This window comes from Mauremys mutica, chromosome 17, assembly GCF_020497125.1.
Source record: "Mauremys mutica isolate MM-2020 ecotype Southern chromosome 17, ASM2049712v1, whole genome shotgun sequence".
NCBI lineage: Eukaryota > Metazoa > Chordata > Testudines > Geoemydidae > Mauremys > Mauremys mutica.
The window spans coordinates 13,917,786-13,938,140 of NC_059088.1; the positions used below are offsets into that span (position 1 = coordinate 13,917,786).

Consider the following 20,355-nt stretch of genomic DNA (forward strand, 5'->3'; position numbering starts at 1 on the left):
CAGTGTAATTTTATTTTTGTTGTATGAATGTCCAGGAGGAAGCTGCCTCATTCCTTGTGGGGTAAAACCTCAGGAGTGTTGAGCTGTCGCTGAGCCTGTCTCCTTCATTATGGGCGCTTTGACTGGTGTGCAGCGACGCCCCAGATGGTTTATGGGAACTGAACATGGGTTATGCTTATAGGAATCACACGGAATCTTTTAAAGGGGATAAGGCAACATGCCACGTTTATTGAGAGTACAGTTTAAGTATTAAAATCAGCATGTGCTTCCATTCTCACACACACACACTTACCAGTCCTTAGTGTTGCTCGGTCAGTTCCAGTGGCCTGCTGAACCTACACACAAGGGAGGGGAGCTGGTCAAATGTGTTCGAAGCTCCGATGTTGATGCAGAACGAACCCAAGTCCCATGGCGATACACCCTTCTTTTAGAGCGATAAGTTCCCAGACAAGTCTATGGAACTTGCTGTGTCACACCGGGGCTGTCAATCACAAGGTAGTCAAGGTTGCTCTTAATTAGCATTAGTGTGAATTGTTACTGGAAGGATCCGCAGCTGTTTCTTATCTCGTCCTTGGGGCATTTGCCTTTGCTTTAGGGTCGTCAATCTGCCGTCCGAGAGATTGACCCTAAAGTTGGTGTCTATTGACTCCTCCACTTAGGGTGACCAGATGTCCCAGTTTTATAGGGACAGTCCCGATTTTTGGGTCTTTTTCTTATATAGGCTCCTATTACCCCCCACCCCCTGTCCCGATTTTTCACACTTGCTGCCTGGTCACCCTACTTCCACCCCCTTCCTGACCATCCGGCCCAGTTGTCCTATCTCAGTTAATTACCATCCATTCTTCACTCACACCACACAGTAAATAAGGCAATTACGGCCAGAAAACTTCTATCCTTCTAAGAACAAATGTTAACACAATCAGCAAAAAATAAACTCAGAACAATTTCTTTGTACTAATTCGAAGCTGGCAAAATGGAGGATAAGGCAAAATAAGCAAAATTTTACTTGAGACAATTTCTTCCCACTAGGCTTTTGGCCAACACATGCAACTCCTGGATGGAGAAGCATAAATCTTTCCTGCTTGAAGTCCTAGACAGCAGCAGGCTCAGCCAACGCAACACCAAATCCTAGCTGGCTTTTTCCCTTTCTGCTTCCAGAGCTTTGCTCAGAACCCGCTGGGTGTCGTCAGCTACAGAGGCCAAACACTTCCGCAGCATGAAGGACGTGGTAACCAGCACCACCCCTCCAGACACCATGGCACCAAATATGGGGAGGCGCTTCCACGAATATTCCGCTACCATCACGGCAGCCCCCACCGAATCTGACAACAGCTTCAGAGCCGTCACGGGAGTCGTTCCCAAGGACGTCATCACAGCCGTCAGCTCCCGCGTGGGATTCCCAACCTGCCGGGCGAGAGCAGAGAGGGACCTGTCGTCCACGCCGAAGCTGCTGTAGTATTGGAAGAGGTGTTTCCTGAAGCTGAAGAAGGTGCACAAGAAAGCGAGGCCTGGGACAGGAATGGCAGCGAGAAGACATGAGAAAAGGGCTGTTTTCCAAATCTCCCCCTTCAGGGTGGCTTTTTTCTGGTTGATGATGGGCGAGGCGACAGCAGGCAGGCTAAGCAGGAAGGCGTGTCTCTTCAGGCGTTGCAGCTCCGTCTGCAAAGTTTGCTGCAGGAGGGGAAAATCGTAGCGGTTGGGTTCCCAGCTGGACACGACAAAAACCTTTGGGTGGCCCACTCCTTCAGCTGCTAGGCCTCCCCTGCAGTCCTCCCTGATCTGCTGCAGGATCCTCTCCTCGTTGTAGCTGGAGGGACGCTGCCTCCTGGAAGCGTCCAGGTCCATGTCGGCTTTGGCGCGCACAAAGTAGAACCTCTTGCCCATTCTCTGGATCTCACGGACCAGCCTGGCGTGTTCGGAGCGGAAGCGCTGGGAGCCGACAATGATGAAGAACTCGAATCGGCTCAAATTGAGCTGCTCACAGTAGGTGTTTAGAGGGAAATAGGACGTGCCCACCCCTGGCAGGTCCCAGAACGTGACGCCTGGAAGGAAGGGATCTGGATAAGCCATCGGCTCCGTCATGGTATCGAGCATCCCGGTTTCAGCAGCGCCTTCATCACCAGCACGTAGCCCCAGCATGGCGTTGATGAGGGAGGACGTCCCAGCGCCCGACTCCCCCGTGACGGCGATGCTGAGGGTGTGGCTGTTAAACGACTGTGGTGTTCTCTGCTGCACATTAGAAATCGCATCTGCCAGGTTCCCATGGTGGATAGCGGCTCTGAACTCATCGAGAGCCATGGTGCTCAGTCTGTGGCAGAGAAGAAGAAACATTTCAGCTCCTAGTCAAGGCTTCCTCCGGAAAATCCTGCACTGACAGCGCTGTGTCAAGCCCTCAAAAGTTAGGAAACGGCACATTTATGGTGGCCCATGTAACCTTAACTCTGCCCCTTGTGTATCCGACCCATGCACTGAATGAGGCAGGGGCAGTGTGGAAAAAATGGGAGTTCTTTGGTTTTAATCATTATTTATTATTTTTAGTACAGGGCATAGGAACCCTGACCGAGATCAGAACCCCATTGTGCCAGGCGCTGCACATACCCCGACCAATATCAAGGCCCCCATTATGTTAGGTGCTGCACAGACGCTGGCTGAGATCAGGGCCTCCATTATTCTGAGCGCTGCACAGACCCACAGGTGAGAATTTTCACAAGATCTCAGCTCCCATGAACTCTTGGAAATAAGCAGGGACATTTTCGAGCCAGCCCAGCGCACTGCTGCTGACGGGGACAATCCATCGCAGTCATCCCCAACCTTTTTGTGGCCAGCAGCCCATTCATGTTTTCAGAAGAGTGTGGTGGGCGCCCACAATTTTTCAAGGCTTATTTTGTATTTGTACATTAAATAATGCGAAAAACGTCCTATTTAATATTACAGAATATATGAATCCATAAGATAATAAAGGTAATTTTACATGTAAAAGGTATTAATTAAATTATTTGGCAGTTATGCTTTCACCTTCCCATGGGAATTTGCTCTTTTTTATCTACCTGTGAGGAAAATTAAGGCGTTTTTACAAAATAAATATCATAAACATTCGGTCCATTCTGCAGAGGCGGAGAGGTTTTTTTTTTTTGGCAGCAGTTCTGGGCAGTGCAGACAGAAGCCTGAGAGAGGCCACAAGGACAGAGAACCCTGGTGCCTGCAGCACCCTGTCCCCGGCAGGCGCGGGGCCCTGGCTTCTCTCCCCTGCTGGGCACTAGGCGGGTGCACATAAATGCCCCGGCGGGCGCCATGGCACCCGCGGGCACCGCATTGGGGACCACTGATCTATCGTCTGTGACCAGGCAGAGCCATGCGCAGACCCGGCCTTCTCCCCTGGCTGCTCTCTAGCTCAGAGGAGCCGTGGGGAGCCCTGCGGCTGCTCTCGCTCGCCCCAAAGGCCTGGCAGGAAGAGGGGGAGCGCACGGCTTTCTCAGACCCCATCCCAGCTCCGCGCACAGGAACAGAGGACCCCGGAATTGGGGCCTGCCCGGCTATTTCAACTGAAGCCAAGGGAGAGTCTGAGGGACCAGAGCTGGGCGCAGTTTTTTCAGCCGCAACTTTTGCAGGTGAAAAATGCAGATTCATGGATTGCAGAGCCGGAAGGGGACTGTCCTGGGGCCCATCTGCTCCACCCGCCCGCGGGCCACAGGCCAGACACCGTCCCCAGCACGAGTTCCTCTGCAGGGCGGCCTAGCACCTGCCCCTAACGCAGCAGCACCGGGGGGGAGCGAAGGAGGCTCAGAGGCCGCGTGTTCTCCAGGGACTGACAGGAGAGCGGATGTGCCAATGTACAGGGGGGTTGGAAAACAGCTAAACTGGCAACACTGCAGATGACCACTAAGAGGGGGGTGTTGGGGGAATTCGAGGTGTAGAGGCAGTAAAATCCCAAGCAGGGGGAATCTCTTACCTCCCCCCAGGCTGGGCTGCGCTCGGGTGGGGTTGATGGTCTCCGGGAAGGGGCAGTGATCTGTGGGCACAGCTCACCCCTGTCTCGCCCGCAGGGTCTCAGCTGCTCTCTCACCATCTGTGGGCTCCTCGCTCCCTCTTTTCCTGCCCCCCCTTTGCCGGGGCCCCCCCTGCCTGCCTTTGTCTGTGCCCCCGGCTCTCTCCTGCGGCCTCGCTCCAGCTCTGTCTCCAGCAAGGGAAAGTGAAAGCAGCAGCTGGCTGAGGAAGCAGGGCAGGGCCTCACCCCGGCAGGGGAGGGACAGAGCAGGGCCTAGATACGTGCCTCCCCCCAGCGCGTTTCCAGGTGGCCACCCAGCCCTAAATGTCACCATGGAATCAGGAGGTGACAGTGGGGACATAGAACACACACACACACCCCATACCCGGCAGGGGACAGCAGCAGGACTCTCTCTCTCTCACACACACACACACACACGCTGGTGCATGGCACAGACACACAGTGCAGAGACTAGACACGCTCGGGGCAGGGCCGAGCCACATGGTGCAGAGACCAGACACACTCGGGGCACGGCACGGACACACAGTGCAGAGACTAGATACGCGGGGTCCATGGCACAGATTCACAGTGCACAGAGCAGATACACTTGGGGCACAGCACAGACACACCGTGCAGAGACCAGACACTCTCAATGCCGGGCACAGACACACCGTGCAGAGACCAGAGACGCTGGGTCTATAGGACAGACACACAATGCACAGACCAGACACACTCGGGGCATGGCACAGACACACGGCGGAGACACCAGAGATGTTCAGAGCATGGTGCAGGCACACGATACAGAGATGAGAAATGTTGGGCAGAGACACATAGTGTAGAGACCAGACGCGCTCAATGCAGGGCACAGACACACAGTTCACACACCAGACATGCTTGGGGTACGGCACAGACACACAATGCAGAGACTAAATACGCTCTGGGCGTGACACAGACACACGGTGGAGAGACCAGACATGTTGGGTGCCTGGCACAGACCCACAATGAAGAGAAGAGACACGCTCAGTGCATGGCACAGACCCACCGTGCACAGACCAGACACACTCGGTGCGCAGCACAGACACCCGCTGCGCAGCAAAACAGGTTCCTGCTGTTGCCAGCTGTTACTTGCTCCCCCGTGGGGACGGTTTCCAAGAGGATCCCAAGGAGCCAGAGGTTCGCAGGCATGAAATGAACCCTGCTAAGCTGAATGACCAGCCAAGAACCAAAGCCGGATTCCTGTGTGAGTGACACAATTGTGGGGCATCGGTATTCACACCACAGCTCTGTCTGCAGCTGGGTTCTCCATAATTAACCAGATGTTCGCCACTGGAGAGAGAGAGAGAGAGACACACACACACACACACACACACAGCCCTCTCTCCTGGGTCTGCCCCAACTGAGTTCCCCCTCCCTTGTATCTTTGTGTTTTCCTGGCCCTGGGCGAGCTGGGGTCACAAAGTATCATTAAGTTGCCCCATCACCCCCAGCCAGGGGCTCGCTGCTCGCTCACAAGCCAGGCTGAGTTTGGCTTGCCTTAAAGGGCCGGTCAGCCTCTGACACCTCCCACAACGAACCACCCCACTGCACACACAGTGCAAGGAGAGGGTGAGAGGCACCGAGTCACCTGTGTGACAACCGGAAAGTGAAGAGAATCCAGGCTGGTCTGGGAATCACAGAAACCTGCCTGAGTCTCAGGGGAAGACTCTCCCTGTCACGTACTCAGGTTTGTTCTTAAATCATAAGACAAAATTAAGGTCTCCGCTCCCCTCACACAGGATTTCTCACTGTCTTGTGAACTGTTTGTCTTGCTCCCACAGCCCTTGAATTACTGCCCAATAATGAGCTATTCCTGAGCCTTTCACCACAGAGCTTTCTACATACGACTTAACCCTGTCAGCCCTCTCTGAGCCTGGCGCTGCTGCCACTGGAGCTAGTGGGATTTGTGCCACTGACCTCAAAGGAGCAGGATTCCCCCTTTCACAGGGGGAAAGTGACTTGCTCAAGATTGCACAACAACTATAGACATCGAGCTCATAACAGCAACCAGGAGTCCAAGGCCCCCCGCTCTCAATTCAGATTTTATTACTTAATGAAGCAGCAGTAACATGCAATGCACAGTCACTGCTGTTCCACTTAGAAAATACACTCTGTGCATTACCCGAATTAGCCAGAGGGAGTCACTGCTGTGCTAACGAAGGAAACATTACCCAGACTGGCCACCAGGTGTCACTGTTGCATAATCAGAATTATCCACTGCCCCACCTCCTGGGGAAGGGCAGCCAATCAGAGCTGCTGCAGGTGACAGGCAGCTCTCTCCCCCTCCCCTCAGGAGGCAGAGCAGTGTTTGGGAAGGGGAGGGGGAGAAGACCCTCTCCCCGCCCCCACCCCAGAGCCACAGGAGCAGGGGCTGTGGGACTTGGGGGAGGGGCAGATGGGGGCTGGGCAGGGGGCACAAAAGTAATTAATTATAATGTGGGGGTCTGGGGAGAAGCTAGACGCTCCTTTCTACCCAGCAGCCAGGAGAGCCAGAGTCACCTGCTCTGTAGGTCTGGGAGAGCCGGGCACAGTCATTGTCTGTGACACACACGCCGGGGCAGGGGGAGTTCAGAAACCAGAACACCAAACCCCTCAGTATTGTCCTTCCAAAAATATCTCAGGATTTGGGGCCAGACTTGTGGAGTTTGGAAAAAGTCTCATGATTTTTGGGGTCTGACTGGCCATTTCTGAACATTGGGGGCTGGTATCCTGCTCCCAGCACCTGGCATCCCCACACTGCAGCTGTCACAGGCTGGTCACAAGGATTGGTAGTGACACATGGGATGGTGTCTCCAGTGCCCCCAATGCCGGGCAGGGCCGCCCAGAGGAGTCCGGGGGCCTGGGGTCTTTGGCAGCGGGGGGTCCTTCTCCTCTGGGACCCGCCGCCGAAGTGCCCTGAAGACCCATGGAGGGGACCGCCCACAGCCGAATTACCGGCAAAGTGGGACCCACCACCAAAGTGCAGCCGGGTCTTTGTGGTAATTCAGCGGTGGGGGGCCCCGTCGCGGGTCTTCGGGGCACTTCAGCCGGCGGGTCCCGCTTCGGCGGTAATTTGGAGGTGGGGAATCCTTCCCCCCCGAAAAACTCTCGTGGGGGCCCCTGCTGGGCCCGGGGCAAATTGCCCCACTTGCCCCCCCCTCTGGGCGGCCCTGATGCCGGGCCCTGTGAGCTGGTTCCCGGGATGGATGAGGAGCCACCGGCTTTGGGGCAGTCATGGTTCAGCCCGTCCTACTGACTGACTCCTTCCCACAGTGCAATGCTCTGCACATGGGAATTACCCCAAAGCCCCTGCTCCCAGGGATGGTGCTGGGCTCTCAGGGATACATTTGTCCAGAGTCCCAGAACGCGCTGGTTGTCGGGGGGACACTGTAGTTCTGTGTCCCCGCTGCTGAGTGCGACCTGTCCCAGGCACAAGGCAGGGAATGAGCTGGTGCATCCAGCTAGGAGCTGAAACTGGTCCCTCGCTGGGGCAGATGCTCTGAGCAGGGCAAACTCGGCCCAGCCGCGCTGTGGACAGCAGGTAACGCATTCGGCCACTGGGGCGGACACACCACACTCATGAGACGCACAATTCTCACCGGATTCTCCAAACCACCCACATCCAGCAGCTCCCCTTGTTCCCCAGGGGGACAGAGAAATCCTCATTGTTCCTGATGGGGGCTGCTGTGCTGCACCCGTCTGGAAATCTGAGCCTTTGAACTGACCCTGCTCCGTTTCACACCATCCTGCAGCGTGTGAGCCTTGGAGCAGCAGTGACACCTGGTGGCCAGTTCGGGTAACGCACAGAGTGTGTCCTCCCCCCTACCCCTCCCTACCTCATAGCTAGTTAAGGGGATGCACAGAGTCTATTTCCCATGGAGCAGCAGTGACTGGTGGGAATATGTCCCTGCTCTTCCTCCAGGTTCCCTGCTGTCCAGACGCCCCCAACCACCTCTCCCCTAAAGCCAGCAGGACCAGGGCTCTTCTCCTACAGCCCTCACAAGATCCCCAAGGACTGGAGATGTGAATGGGGACAAGGCCTTCAGGGAGGTCTCTTAGGGGGTCTTGGCCCACCTGGGACCATTCAAGGAGAAGCCTCATGGGGCAGAGCCCAACGTCTCTGGGCTGAGCTGACTCTAAGGACAAGTAGGAGAGAAAACAGCAGAATAAAAACAACAGATGGCAAGAAGGCGAACTTCAGCAAACTCAGAGGCTTGGTGGGTAGGATCCCGTGGGAAGCAAGTCTGAGGGGGAAAAGAGTTGGTAGGTTTTTTAAGAGTCATTGTTAAGGGCACAAGAGCAAACTATACAAATGTGTAGGAGAGATGGGAAGGCTGGTAAGAGACACCCCCCCCTCCTCGGTCTTAACTAGATTTGCAATGACCTCGTAGGATCAAAAAAAACATTAATTAAAGAATGAGCATTAGCTTAAGTTTGGTTAAGAACAGAATATGTGGGTGTTGTGATGAAAGGCCCTGACTAGCTAGTGGGAGGAGGGGCTTGAACATCATGAGTTCTGAGGCCTAAAGGAATGAAGTCTGGTACAAAGAATAAGTAATGAAAGAAGGGGATGTTTCTAAAAAGAAGGTGACTGCAGGTGTTTTTCAATAAGAAAAAAAAAATCTCTCTGAAAAGAAGCCAACACGGACCTGCCACCCACATACCACTATCTCCTGTGTGAACCCAGGTGCAACACAAAAGGTGCTGGTCAGCGGGGAGGAGGGGACGAGATCCGGAGGAAAGGCGTTGGGAAGGAAGGAAGTTGTAAATCTTCTCTGGATTAAGACTGGAAATAAGGGTGAATGATCTCAGACTGATTGTTCGCTGGAGTCAGTAACTGGCAATGACATCCCCTGTTTGTTAAAGGGTATAAAAAGTATACTCTCAAAGGGGCCACTGCTAATACCTGCCTGACCACGCTGGAGCTGAAAAACATGGGTCTAAGCAACCTTTGGCTTAGCCCATTAGTAAGTATCTGGATCAAAAGTTTACAAATGTTTTGTTACTGTTTGGATGTAGTAAGTTGCTTATTATTTAGGATCAGGGGGTCCTAGTGGATCACAAACTAAATATGGGTCAACAGTGTAACACTGCTGCTGAAATGGGGAACATCATTCTGGGGTGTATTAGCAAAAGAGTTGGAAACAAGACACGAGATGTAATTCTTCCATTCTGTTCTGCACTGAAAAATCCTCGGTTGGGATTATTGGGTCCAGTTCTGGGCACCTCACTTCAGGAAAAATGTGGACTCATTGGAGAAAGTCCAGAGGAGAGCAACCAAAATGATTAAAGGTCTAGAAAACATGAGCTTCAAAAGGATTGAAAAAATGGAGTTGTTTAGTCTGGAGAAGAGAAGACTGAGGGGGGACATGAGAACTGTCTCCACAGACAGAAAAGGTTGTTATGAAGAGGAGGGTGATAAATTGTTCTCCTGAGCCACTGAGCCCACGACAAGAAATAATGGCCTTAAATTGCAGCGAGGGAGATTTAGATTAGGCAATAGGAAAAGCTTCCTAACTGCAAGGGCAGTTCAATACTGGTATAAATTACCCAGGCAGCTGGTGGAATCTCTGTCTGGAGGTTTTTAAGAACAAGTTAGACGAACACCGGCCCTGGTGGATAATACTTAGTCCTGCCTCTGTGCAGGGGGCTGGACAAGATGCCCCCTCAAGGCCCCTCCCTGACCTATATTCCTGTGATTCTCTGATAACACATCACAAGGCGTCTGAGGTCCCAGTCCCTGCCGGGAGCGGTAGCGCTGGGCACCAGATCCCAGCTAGGGGAGCCCAGCGAATGGACACTGATTTCTCTTCCATGGGTTTATTTATTTGCTACACAAAGTGGGAAGTGTGGGAATTGCAGGACTCTGGTGATGTCTTTCCTTGTGGGCACCGGACACTGGGAACCCCAGGTCCAAAGTGTTTCAAATTCAGCACAACAATTCGGTGTCAGCCATAGAAGTGTGAGACCCCCCTGCTGGAAGCAGGTTCCTGTGGCTCTGGTGGCAGAGCGCTGGCGTGTGCTCAGCGGGTCCGTATCCCGGGGGATGGGATTTCAAGGGCTGTTTGGTGGCGTCCAAAGGCTGAAGCTAAAGGACTCAGACCCAGAGCCGGGTCCCGCATCGAAACCGACACGTTCCCGCAAAACACTTGGATTCTGTGCCCATCTCCCAGCCTGGCCCAGCCTTCTGCAGCCAGCTCAGACTGGGGGTCCCGGCCCAGCTCTCCGCAGCCAGCTCAGACTGGGGGTCCCGGCCCAGCTCTCCGCAGCCAGCTCAGACTGGGGGTCCCGGCCCAGCTCTCCGCGGCCAGCTCAGACTGGGGGTCCCGGCCCAGCTCTCCGCGGCCAGCTCAGACTGGGGGTCCCGGCCCAGCTCTCCGCAGCCAGCTCAGACTGGGGGTCCCGGCCCAGCTCTCCGCGGCCAGCTCAGACTGGGGGTCCCGGCCCAGCTCTCCGTGGCCAGCTCAGACTGGGGGTCCCGGCCCAGCTCTCCGCGGCCAGCTCAGACTGGGGGTCCCGGCCCAGCTCTCCGCGGCCAGCTCAGACTGGGGGTCCCGGCCCAGCTCTCCGCGGCCAGCTCAGACTGGGGGTCCCGGCCCAGCTCTCCGCGGCCAGCTCAGACTGGGGGTCCCGGCCCAGCTCTCCGCAGCCAGCTCAGATGGGGGGCGGTGGAGGGGGGGATCCCAGCTGCTGCTCACACGCTGGCTGCGACCCAGATCGGGGACGGGGAAGGGGGCTCTCACCTGTAGCTCCTCGGCGCGTCCGCTGTCCTGGCCGGGCGGAGGAGAGGACGATGCCGGCTCGCTGCCTCTCCGTATAACGCTCCTGCCGGGCGAGAAAGGGAAAGTCGGCACGAGCCAAACCGCAGGAATTCCCCGGGGCAGGGCCAGCAGCAGGTGCTCGCTGGCTCGTGGATGGGTCAGATCCGGATTGTTCAGCCCCTGGTGACAGAGAAGAAAATCGGGATTTGGAAACCGAGCAGCCGGGATTTCCTGGAAACCACGTGGGGAACTGGAAACCAGGAGGCAAGTCGAAGCAACGGCTGAATCACTGGCCAGGGCCGTCCTTAGCCACAGGCAGAACAGGCAGCCGCCTAGGGCACCACTAGGACTGGGGGCACCGCTCTGCAGGTGTACCGACAGAAACACGAACCGCTCCCGATTCGCTACTTTGGCTGCACTGAGCATGCGCACCCGAACTGAGCATGCCCAGTAACCTCCGCTGTCGCCACTGCCCTCTCTCTGCCCTCACTTCTACTCACGATTTGCTGCCTGCTCTTTGGGGCGTTTAAAATGCTCAAGGGGGCAAATTGCAGCGGGGGGGGGGGCTGCCAGGGTCTGAGCGGGGGGCAGAAATTTACTGGCCAGAGGGGTTCAAGCTGCTGTAGGCAGCGGCAGGAGAGCGGCTGAAGGGGAAAAATCGGGGGTGGGGGGTGGTAGCCGGGCTTAAGCCCCGGGGTGGGGGGGGGAGACACTGCCAGACCCTGTGCAGGGACAAAACCCCCGTTTGGGGGGGGGTGGGGGGGACAGTGGCCCCTCGGGATGAGCCACCTGCTGGGCTCGCAGATCTGGGGGTGTCAGGGCTGTGGGGGGCAGAGGCTGTTTTCAGTTCTGCTGGTGTCAGCCCCGGAGCAGGGGGCGGGTTCCTGGGGCTGGGTCTTAAAGGCACAGGCAGCCCAATTCCTAGACTGTCAAAGCTCAGACACCGCAGCTCCTCTCTAGCCTATACAAGTGCTGCAGGGCTCTTACTGCTCCAGCCAGGAGACTGAATGCTGGGAAATATTGTACAGACGCCCCCTCCCTCCCTCCAACTCTGCCTCTCACATTTTGACTATGTAAAAGTGTTTTCTATCAGTTTCTATGTCTATATGAAATCACTGCAGCTCCTTTCTCTTATACAACGTGCTGATTTGGTAACTCCCTCCCAGAGCCCACATGTCTGTACCCCCTCCTGTACCCCAATCCCCTGCCCCAGGTCAGAGCCTGCACCCGTCACTCAAACTCCCCATAGCCTGCAACCCTCCTGCACCCCCAACTCCATCCCAGAGCCTGCACCCCAAACAGGGCCGGATTAACCTGTTGTGGGCCCGGTGCTAAACATATTTGTGGGTCCCCATGGGGGAAATGGGGACATGAGGCATGGGGCAGAGTCCTCAGAGCGAGGGGCTGACTGGGGGCAATGGGATATGAGTCATGGCACGGCAGGGACAGCCCCACTCCACCCAGCCCAGTACAAGGGCACTGTTTACAAACCAGGAGCTGCCAGACCCCATGCTGTCCAGCCCAGCCCTGCACTGCCATTGTGCTTCTTCCCCTTGGGGGTGGGCCCATGCTGCACCATGCTACCCCCTGCCCAGCACCCCTCCGACTCCCTACGCCCAGTGCCACACCACCCAGAGACCCCCACAAGCCCCCTGCCCAGCACCCCTCTGGCTCCCTACGCCCAGCGCCGCACCCCCCAGAGACCCCCACAAACCCCCTGCCCGGCACCCCTCCGGCTCCCTACGCCCAGCGCCGCACCCTCCAGAGACCCCCACAAACCCCCTGCCCGGCACCCCTCCGACTCCCTACGCCCAGTGCCGCACCCCCCAGAGACCCCCACAAACCCCCTGCCCGGCACCCCTCCCGCTCCCTACCCGCAGTGCCACACCACCCAGAGACCCCCCCAAACCCCCTGCCCAGCACCCCTCTGGCTCCCTACACGCAGTGCCACACCACCCAGAGACCCCCACAAACCCCCTGCCCAGCACCCCTCTGACTCCCTATACCCAGTGCCACATCACCCAGAGACCCCCACAAACCCCCTGCCCTGTACCCCTCCGGCTCCCTACGTGCAGTGCCACACCACCCAGAGACTCCCACAAACCCCCTACCCACACCCCACCGACTCCCTATGCCCAGTGCCACACCACCCAGAGACCCCCACAAACCCCCTGCCCTGTACCCCTCTGACTCCCTTCGCCCAGTGCCACACCACCCAGAGACCCCCACAAACCCCCTGTCCAGCACCCCTCCGACTCCCTATGCCCAGTGCCACACCACCCAGAGACCCCCACAAATCCCCTGCCCTGCACCCCTCTGACTCCCTTCGCCCAGTGCTGCACCATCCAGAGACCCCCCACAAACCCCCCTGCCCAGTGCACTCCCAGATCACTCCCCCACCCACTCAGAACCCCCCCACAGATCCTCTCACTGACCAGTGCCCCCCAGCTGAAGACCCCCCACAGCCCTCCCACAACTGCACAGTGCCCCACACCTTCCCACCCAGAGCCCCCCTACAGATCCCCTCACTGTCCAGTGCCCCCCACCACCACAACTGCAGTGACCCGCACAGACCCCCCACACTTCCCAGTGCCCACACACACAGATCTCCCCCACTGACAGCCCCCCAACACATAGATCTCCCCACCCCCCCAGTGCCCAGCACCTACCCAGACCCCCTAGAGACCTACTCTCCCAAACCCTAGGCCCCAGCCACAGTAGCCGGCCCTGATGGGAGGTGACTGTGGCTGCGAGGCTGAGATGGCAGCGCAGCCAGAACTGGTCCTGGGGCAGGAGAACTCTGGCCTCTTGGGAATGGTGGAAGCAGCCAGGCTGGAGCAGGAGCAGAGCCTACCCGGGCCAGGCTCTCTCAGGACCCAGCTGAGCCTCCCCCATCCCCGACTGTTCCCTGTGAGTGGCTGAGACTGGCCCAGCCTCTGCACCAGTCCCAGGTGGCTCTTCCCCCAGGGAGGCAGGTGGGGCCCCAGAGGTCCCAGGCAGTGGAGACAGCTCAGAGCTGGAGCAGTGCTGGGTAGTGGGGCAGATCCCTGAGACGTGACTCCCGAGATCCTACCCAGCCCACCCACACCCATTGGCCCCGTGGCCAGCAGCCTTGCAGAGCACACACCTCTCTCTCTCCCTGCTTTCCTATCACCAGTTATGTTACTACAGGAATGAAATCGAGACATCCCGTAAAACAGCTAGTTCCACATTGTTATAACAGATAATTACAAAGACTAAAGTACATGCTTTACTATAATTAAGACCAGGCAACCCAAGATGAAAACTACACCGTGGCAGAGTCCTACAACCAGGTATTTGAGGCCAATCCCTTTATCAATGGAATCCTCAACCAAAATATAAGGAAGGAGACGAGTCACCCTCAAACTTTCGACAATAGCTCAAGGTCAGACACCAAGAAGACCAGCACCATTCGTATTCTGGTTTTGGATAAAATACTTGATCTTGCCTACATCATAGAAACCTTCCTCTCTCCAAGTCTGCACCCCACTACAGCCTTTAGCAATAAAGTAACCATTAAACAAGTTCTGAATCAGTCGTCTTTCTTCCCAATTTAGGTTTAACAATAAAGCTGCAACCTAAGTAGCTATGGGAGATGACAGTGCAACTACTAGGTATTGGTGGGGGAAAAGTGTGCTACTAATGTCCTGGATATACTGACAGGGCCGGCTTTAGGATAATTCAACCAATTCCCCTGAATCGGGCCCTGCCCCTAAGAGGGTCCCGCGCCCAAGCCCCGGTTTGGTGTATTGGCAAGAGTCAGTGCACTGTACCAGGGTGGCCCGGCTTCTCCAGGGGACAATTTAAAGGGCCTGGGGGCCCTTTAAATTGCCACCACTGCCACACTGCTGGAGCCCTGGGGTAGGGCTGTTGGGATCTGTGGGCTACTTAAAAAGTCTGTGGCCCCCGTTGCTTCTATCGCCCCAGCCCTTTAAATAGCCACTGGAGCCCCGCCGCTTCCCCAGGGCTCCGGCAGCTGTGTACATGGCCAGGGCTGTGGAAGCAGGGGAGCCCCAGGTGGCTGCTGCTACTCTGGTGGGGGAGGGAGGAGGAGGAGGGAGCACTTACCATACCGGGTGGTCTGTACCCCCTGTACCTGCACCCCGTGCCCTGTCTCCAGCCAACCCCTGCTGCACCCCCCTCCCCGCCTGAAGCCAGCCATTCCTGCACTCCTCTGTCTTCAGCACTGCCAATCTATGCCACACCCCCCTATGGCCCTGCTTGAAGCCAGCCAGCCCACCCCACCCCACACACCCCTGCCTCCAGCCATTGCTGCACCCCTTGCCCTGCCTGCAGCCAGCCCCATGTCCACTGGTGCCCTGCAATTCCCTGGGCAGTAACCCTGCACACCTGCTTCAATGATGGGAGAAGAGAGCAGCTGGTACCCATGTGCACACCCTAGGGTGACCAGACATCAAGTGTGAAAAATCAGGATGGGGTGGAGGTTAATAGGATCCTATATAAGAAAAAGACCCCAAGATTGGGACTGTCTCTATAAAATCGGGACATCTGGTCACCCTAGCACACTCCCAGGGAGTGGCGGGGACCCACACATGTGAAGCGGAGTTAATTTCTAGTTCCGTCCCATCTTTTTAAAAAAGAACTGTAGGTAGTGTTAACATACAGCCATATTTTCCCGGACATGTCAGACTTTTTGGTTCTTAAATTGCTGTCCGGGAGGAATTTTTAAATCTGGAAATATAGTAACCCTATTGGTACCAGAAATACATATTCTGGCACATCCCTTAAATCAGAACTTTTTATAGGGAACCGGTTGCTAAGAAAGGAAAGGCTTTTTTTTCCCCACCTTTTTTTCCTTTTTTTTAAAGTCATCCCTGCTGGGGCCCCGCCGAAAATGTTTGAATTGAGTGGGCCCCAAACTTCCTAAAGCCGGCCCTAACTCGTCTGTTCAGTGTTATAGCTTTTAATATGCTACTGCAAACACTGTAATAGAGCATTAATGTCCCAATGTACTGTAGCTTGTTTTAACTTACTGTAATACTAGAAGTGGTGCATGTGACTATTGCCGTAACGAGGGCAAGGAGAGTGAGGCACTTGCCTCGGGCACAGAAAGGGAGGGGCTCAGAAAGTCTCTCCTTCAGCGGCAATTCGGCAGCAAGTCCTTCCCTCTGAGAGGGACTGTGGTACTCGTTGCCGAAGTGCCGCTGGTCGTCTTCAACGGAGAGGGGCGGCGCATACGGCTCTTTTGCAGAAATTCGTTGGTGGATCCTTCCCTCCAATAGGGAAGAGCCAGACATGCTGCCTCTGTTCCTTGCCTTGTGTGCCAAAAATCCCTAGTTACGGCTCTGCATGTGAAGCTCTCTTAAAAGCTGACACTACAGTAGTGATATTCCCAAGCCAGCATGCATAGGGCTGGGAGTGGGGAAGGGGAGTGCATTTAGGTATACCCCCAAACCTTACCTCCCTTTTCACGTACTCACACACAAACGAGTGAAAGAGCGCGCCTCACTCATCCAATAGGTCAATTTGGCACATTAGCCAGGAGGAAGTAGATCGTGAGCGTTTTTGACCGCAAAGCCCATCCCTCCAGATTTGCAACCATCCCCGGACCAGTGACATGTGCATAGGGAGTCAAGTCATTGGAAATAATCAAGGAGGAAGCCAGTGGAAAAAATGAATGGGGCTACTCTGGTTATTACCTTGGGGTTAGGGGCGTCCTCTGTACCCCCAAACCTTACCTCCCTTTTCACTTATTCACACTGTGACGAGGCAGTTCTGGCGGTACCAAAGTGAGAGTGCCAGTTCAGGACAAATTGCTCAAACAGGGCAGTTACAGCCCTCGGCTGGGGGTTTTCCACCTCTAAGGCAACCCAAACCAGCCAGACAAAAAGGACTTTGGTTTCACCGCACTGGGTAACAAAAGTCACACAAACAATGTCCTTAGACACTCCAGTCTCCCAGTATCACCACCAGACCCACTCGTCCTGGGGATGAATGGTTATGAAAACCAACACCCCAATAAAAGAAAACGGTTCTCTCGATCCCAAAGGACCAAGCCCCAGCCCCAGGTCAATATACACATCTGATCTTACCCACAAATCACGCTGTTGCCAATCCTTTAGAATATAAAATCTAAAGGTTTATTCATAAAGGGAAAAAGGTAGAGATGAGAGCTAGAATTGGTTAAATGGAATCAATTACATAGAGTAATGACAAAGTTCTTAGTTCAGGCTTGTAACAGTGATGGAGTAAACTGCAGGTTCAAATCAAGTCTCTGGAGAACATGCCCCACTGGGATGGGTCACTAGTCCCTTGTGTAGAGCTTCATTTCCTAGCAAAATCCCTCCAGAGGTAAGAAGCAGGACTGAAGACAAGATGGAGAAGAGGCATCAGCCTTATATAGGCTTTTCCAGGTGTAAGAACCTCTTTGTCCTTACTGTGGAACATTACATTGTCCTTACTGTGGAACAAAATGGAGTCTAGAGTCACATGGGCAAGTCCCTGCATACTTTGCTCAGTTACAAGGCGTATCTGCCTTCTCTCCATGGGTCGATTGTGTAGCTGATAGTCCTTAATAGGCCATCAAGCGAACTTATCAGAGCTAACACCAACTTGTCTGCGGTGTCACCCAGAAGCAGAGCACAAATACAAATACAGACAGTACAGAGCCAGTACTTATAACTTCAACTACAAAATGATACAGACAGCATAATCATAACCACCAACCCATAACCTGGTCTTAGCCACCGTATATGACCACCTTTACCTAAGATTTGGTGCCACTACAGGACCTTGGTTGCAAACCATGTTCTACATGGTCCCAGTTTATATCAATAATGTCACACACACACAAACGAGTGAAAGAGTGCGCCTCACTCATACAATAGGTCAATTTGGCACATTAGCCAGGAGGAAGCAAATCATGAGCGTTTTCAACCACAAACCCCATCCCTCCAGATTTGCAACCATCCCTGGACCGGTGACAGGGGCATAGGCAGCCAAGTCACTGGAAATAATCAAGGAGGAAGCCAGTGGAAAAAATGAAAGGGGCCATTCTGGTTATCACCTTGGGGTCAGGGGCGTCCTCTGTACCCCCAAACCTTACCTCCCTTTTCACGTATTCACACACAAAACAGTGAAAGCATGCACCTCACTCATCCAATAGGTCAATTTGGCACATTAGCCAGGAGGAAGCAAATCGTGAGTGTTTTCGACCACAAACCCCATCCCTCCAGATTTGCAACCATCCCTGGACCAGTGACAGGGGCACAGCCAACCCTGGACCAGTGACAGGTGTGTAGGCAGCCAAGTCATTGGAAATAATCAAGGAGGAAGCCATTGAAAAAAATGAATGGGGCCACTCTGGTTATTACCTTGGGGTCAGGGGAGCTCTGTACCCCCAAACCTTACCTCCCTTTTCATATATTCACACACAAAAAAGTGAAAGAGCATGCCTCAAGCATCCAAAAGATCAGGGTTCGGCAACCTTTCAGAAGAGCTGTGCCGAGTCTTCATTTAGTCTCTCTGATTTAAGGTTTCGCATGCCAGTAATACATTTTAATATTTTTAGAAGGTCTCTTTTTATGGCTATAATATATAACTAAACTATTGTTGTATATAAAAAGAAAATAAGGTTTTTAAAATGCTTAAGAAGCTTCATTTAAAATTAAATGAAAACGCAGAACCCCCCAGACCAATGTGCCAATAGGTCAATTTGGCACATTAGCCAGGAGGAAGCAGATGGTGAGCGTTTTCAGCCACAAACCCCATCCCTCCAGATTTGCAACCATCCCTGGACCAGTGACAGGTGCATAGGCAGCCAAGTCACTGGAAATAATCAAGGAGGGAGCCAGTGGAAAAAATGAATGGGGCCACTCTGGTTATCACCTTGGGGTCTGGGGCATGCGCTGTACCCACAAACCTTACCTCCCCTTTTCACGTATTCACACACAAATGAGTGGAAGTGTGCACCTCAATCATCCAATAGGTCAATTTGGCACATTAGCCAGGAGGAAGCAGAATGTGAGTGTTTTCGACCACAAACCCCATCCCTCCAGATTTGCAACCCCATGGATCAGGCGGCAGCAAGTCCTGAGCAGGAGCCCAGATGGTTAAGTTGTGCGGCAGAAACTGCAACCGGTTGCAAAACGGGAGGGTTTCGAAATGTGTCCGTACACCTGGAGCCGGGACAGATGGGAAGCAGTGGAGCATGTAAGAGCAGGCTGCTGGGTCCTAGAGAGAGCTGAATACAGCACAGGCTGAGGGGGGGGGGGGGATTGGCTGCTGGGGTCTCTGGGGAGGGGAGGGGGAAGGAACTCACCTGTAGGGTGAGCAGATGTCCCGATTTTATAGGGACAGTCCCGATTTTTGGGTCTTTTTCTTATATAGGCTCCTATTTCTCCCCACCCCCACTCCCCATCTCGATTTTTCACATTTGGTGTCTGGTCACCCTAGGTGGGGGTAATTGGTGCCTATATAAGAAAAAGCCCCAAATATCGGGACTGGCCCTATAAAATCACCCTGGATCTGGTCACCCTAGCTGGGGAGCGCGTCTCTCCCGTGGGCTGGCAGCTGCCAGCGATCCATCTCATCCTGAGGGAGCTGCACAGGGCAGGATGCGCTGCTGTGGCTCCATGGGAGCCCCGTCCCTGAGATCAGATGCTGTGCTAACTTCACCATGGTCGTTGGGCTGGCAGTGGTGCCAACTGGTGTGTGATAGGACCTGAGGGTTTGCTGCTGTTGTTGTCACTCTGCACCCCAAGAGGTGGATTTGGGGGTCCTGCAGTTTTCCACCTATCTCCTCCTGTACTGCAGCTGTTGGACCAGCAGGCTGGGGGGTGAGCCAAGCATGGAAGCACTGCTGTGTTGCCATTTAGATTGTCATTTAACAACTTTGTTTGTCAAAAGAGCTTGCTAACAATCCTGAATTAAATTTCAATATTTTTTTTAAATCAATACCTTAGCCAAAAACAGAAAATTAAGTTGTTGACAATTATTTGTGACAAGTGTGGTATGGGGAAGGGAGTGGGCCAGTTTTCATCAGAGAAACAAAAATGTTGACTGACTTTCCTATAGCTCTGTTACTGCTAAATAGAGCCCTCCAACAACTGTAATATGCTCCTCTCCTTACTAATGTATAGAGCAGGGGTCGGCAACCTACAGCACACGTGCCAAAGGTGGCACGCGAGCTGATTTTTGATGGCACACAGCGGCAGGATGAGCGGCTCAGCCCACCACTGCTCTGGGATTCTGGCTGCTGCCCCATTGCCAGCCGGGGTCCTGGCTGCCGGCCCCACTCAGCACCCACTGCTGGCCTGGGGACCCCCAAGGAACCCCAGGCTGGCAGCGGGCTGAGCAGGCTGGCGGCTGATACCCTGGCTGAGCCCTCAACCCGCTGTCGGCCTGGGGTTCCATTCACTCAGCTGGTAGCGGGCTGAGCAGGACTAAATTCAATGAAATACGAAAACAAGAGCAACTAATGACAAAGTTCAAGAACCTAGAGCAGTGGTCCCCAACCTTTCACCGTGGCAGTGGACGAGCATCCGCCGAAATTCGGCGGCATTTCAGCGGCGACACCTCTGGATGACGCTGCTTATCGGCGGCAAGCGGCAT

The 20,355-nt window shown here is 54.5% G+C and overlaps 1 protein-coding gene across 4 annotated transcripts; it reads right to left on the minus strand.

The window, feature by feature from the left end:
• Positions 1-229: 229 nt before the first annotated feature.
• Positions 230-11,163, minus strand: LOC123352168 (interferon-inducible GTPase 5-like). 4 transcript variants are annotated; one of them, XM_044991956.1, is made up of 3 exons: positions 3,950-4,096; positions 3,021-3,047; positions 230-2,308 (listed from the first exon to the last, which is right to left on the minus strand). In XM_044991956.1, exon 3 carries the CDS (start codon positions 2,296-2,298, stop codon positions 1,129-1,131), a length of 1,170 nt encoding a protein of 389 aa, XP_044847891.1. In that variant the 5' UTR covers positions 2,299-2,308; positions 3,021-3,047; positions 3,950-4,096; the 3' UTR covers positions 230-1,128. The 4 variants fall into 4 exon arrangements, with proteins under 4 accessions (XP_044847891.1, XP_044847890.1, XP_044847889.1 ...); XM_044991955.1 differs by lacking the exons at positions 3,021-3,047; positions 3,950-4,096 and adding an exon at positions 10,744-11,163; XM_044991954.1 differs by lacking the exon at positions 3,021-3,047.
• Between the last annotated feature and the right edge of the window lie 9,192 nt (positions 11,164-20,355).

Bases quoted from the DNA above. Each gene is read 5' to 3' on its own strand.
- LOC123352168 (XM_044991953.1), bottom strand. From the start codon at position 2,331: ATGTTTCTTCTTCTCTGCCACAGACTGAGCACCATGGCTCTCGATGAG.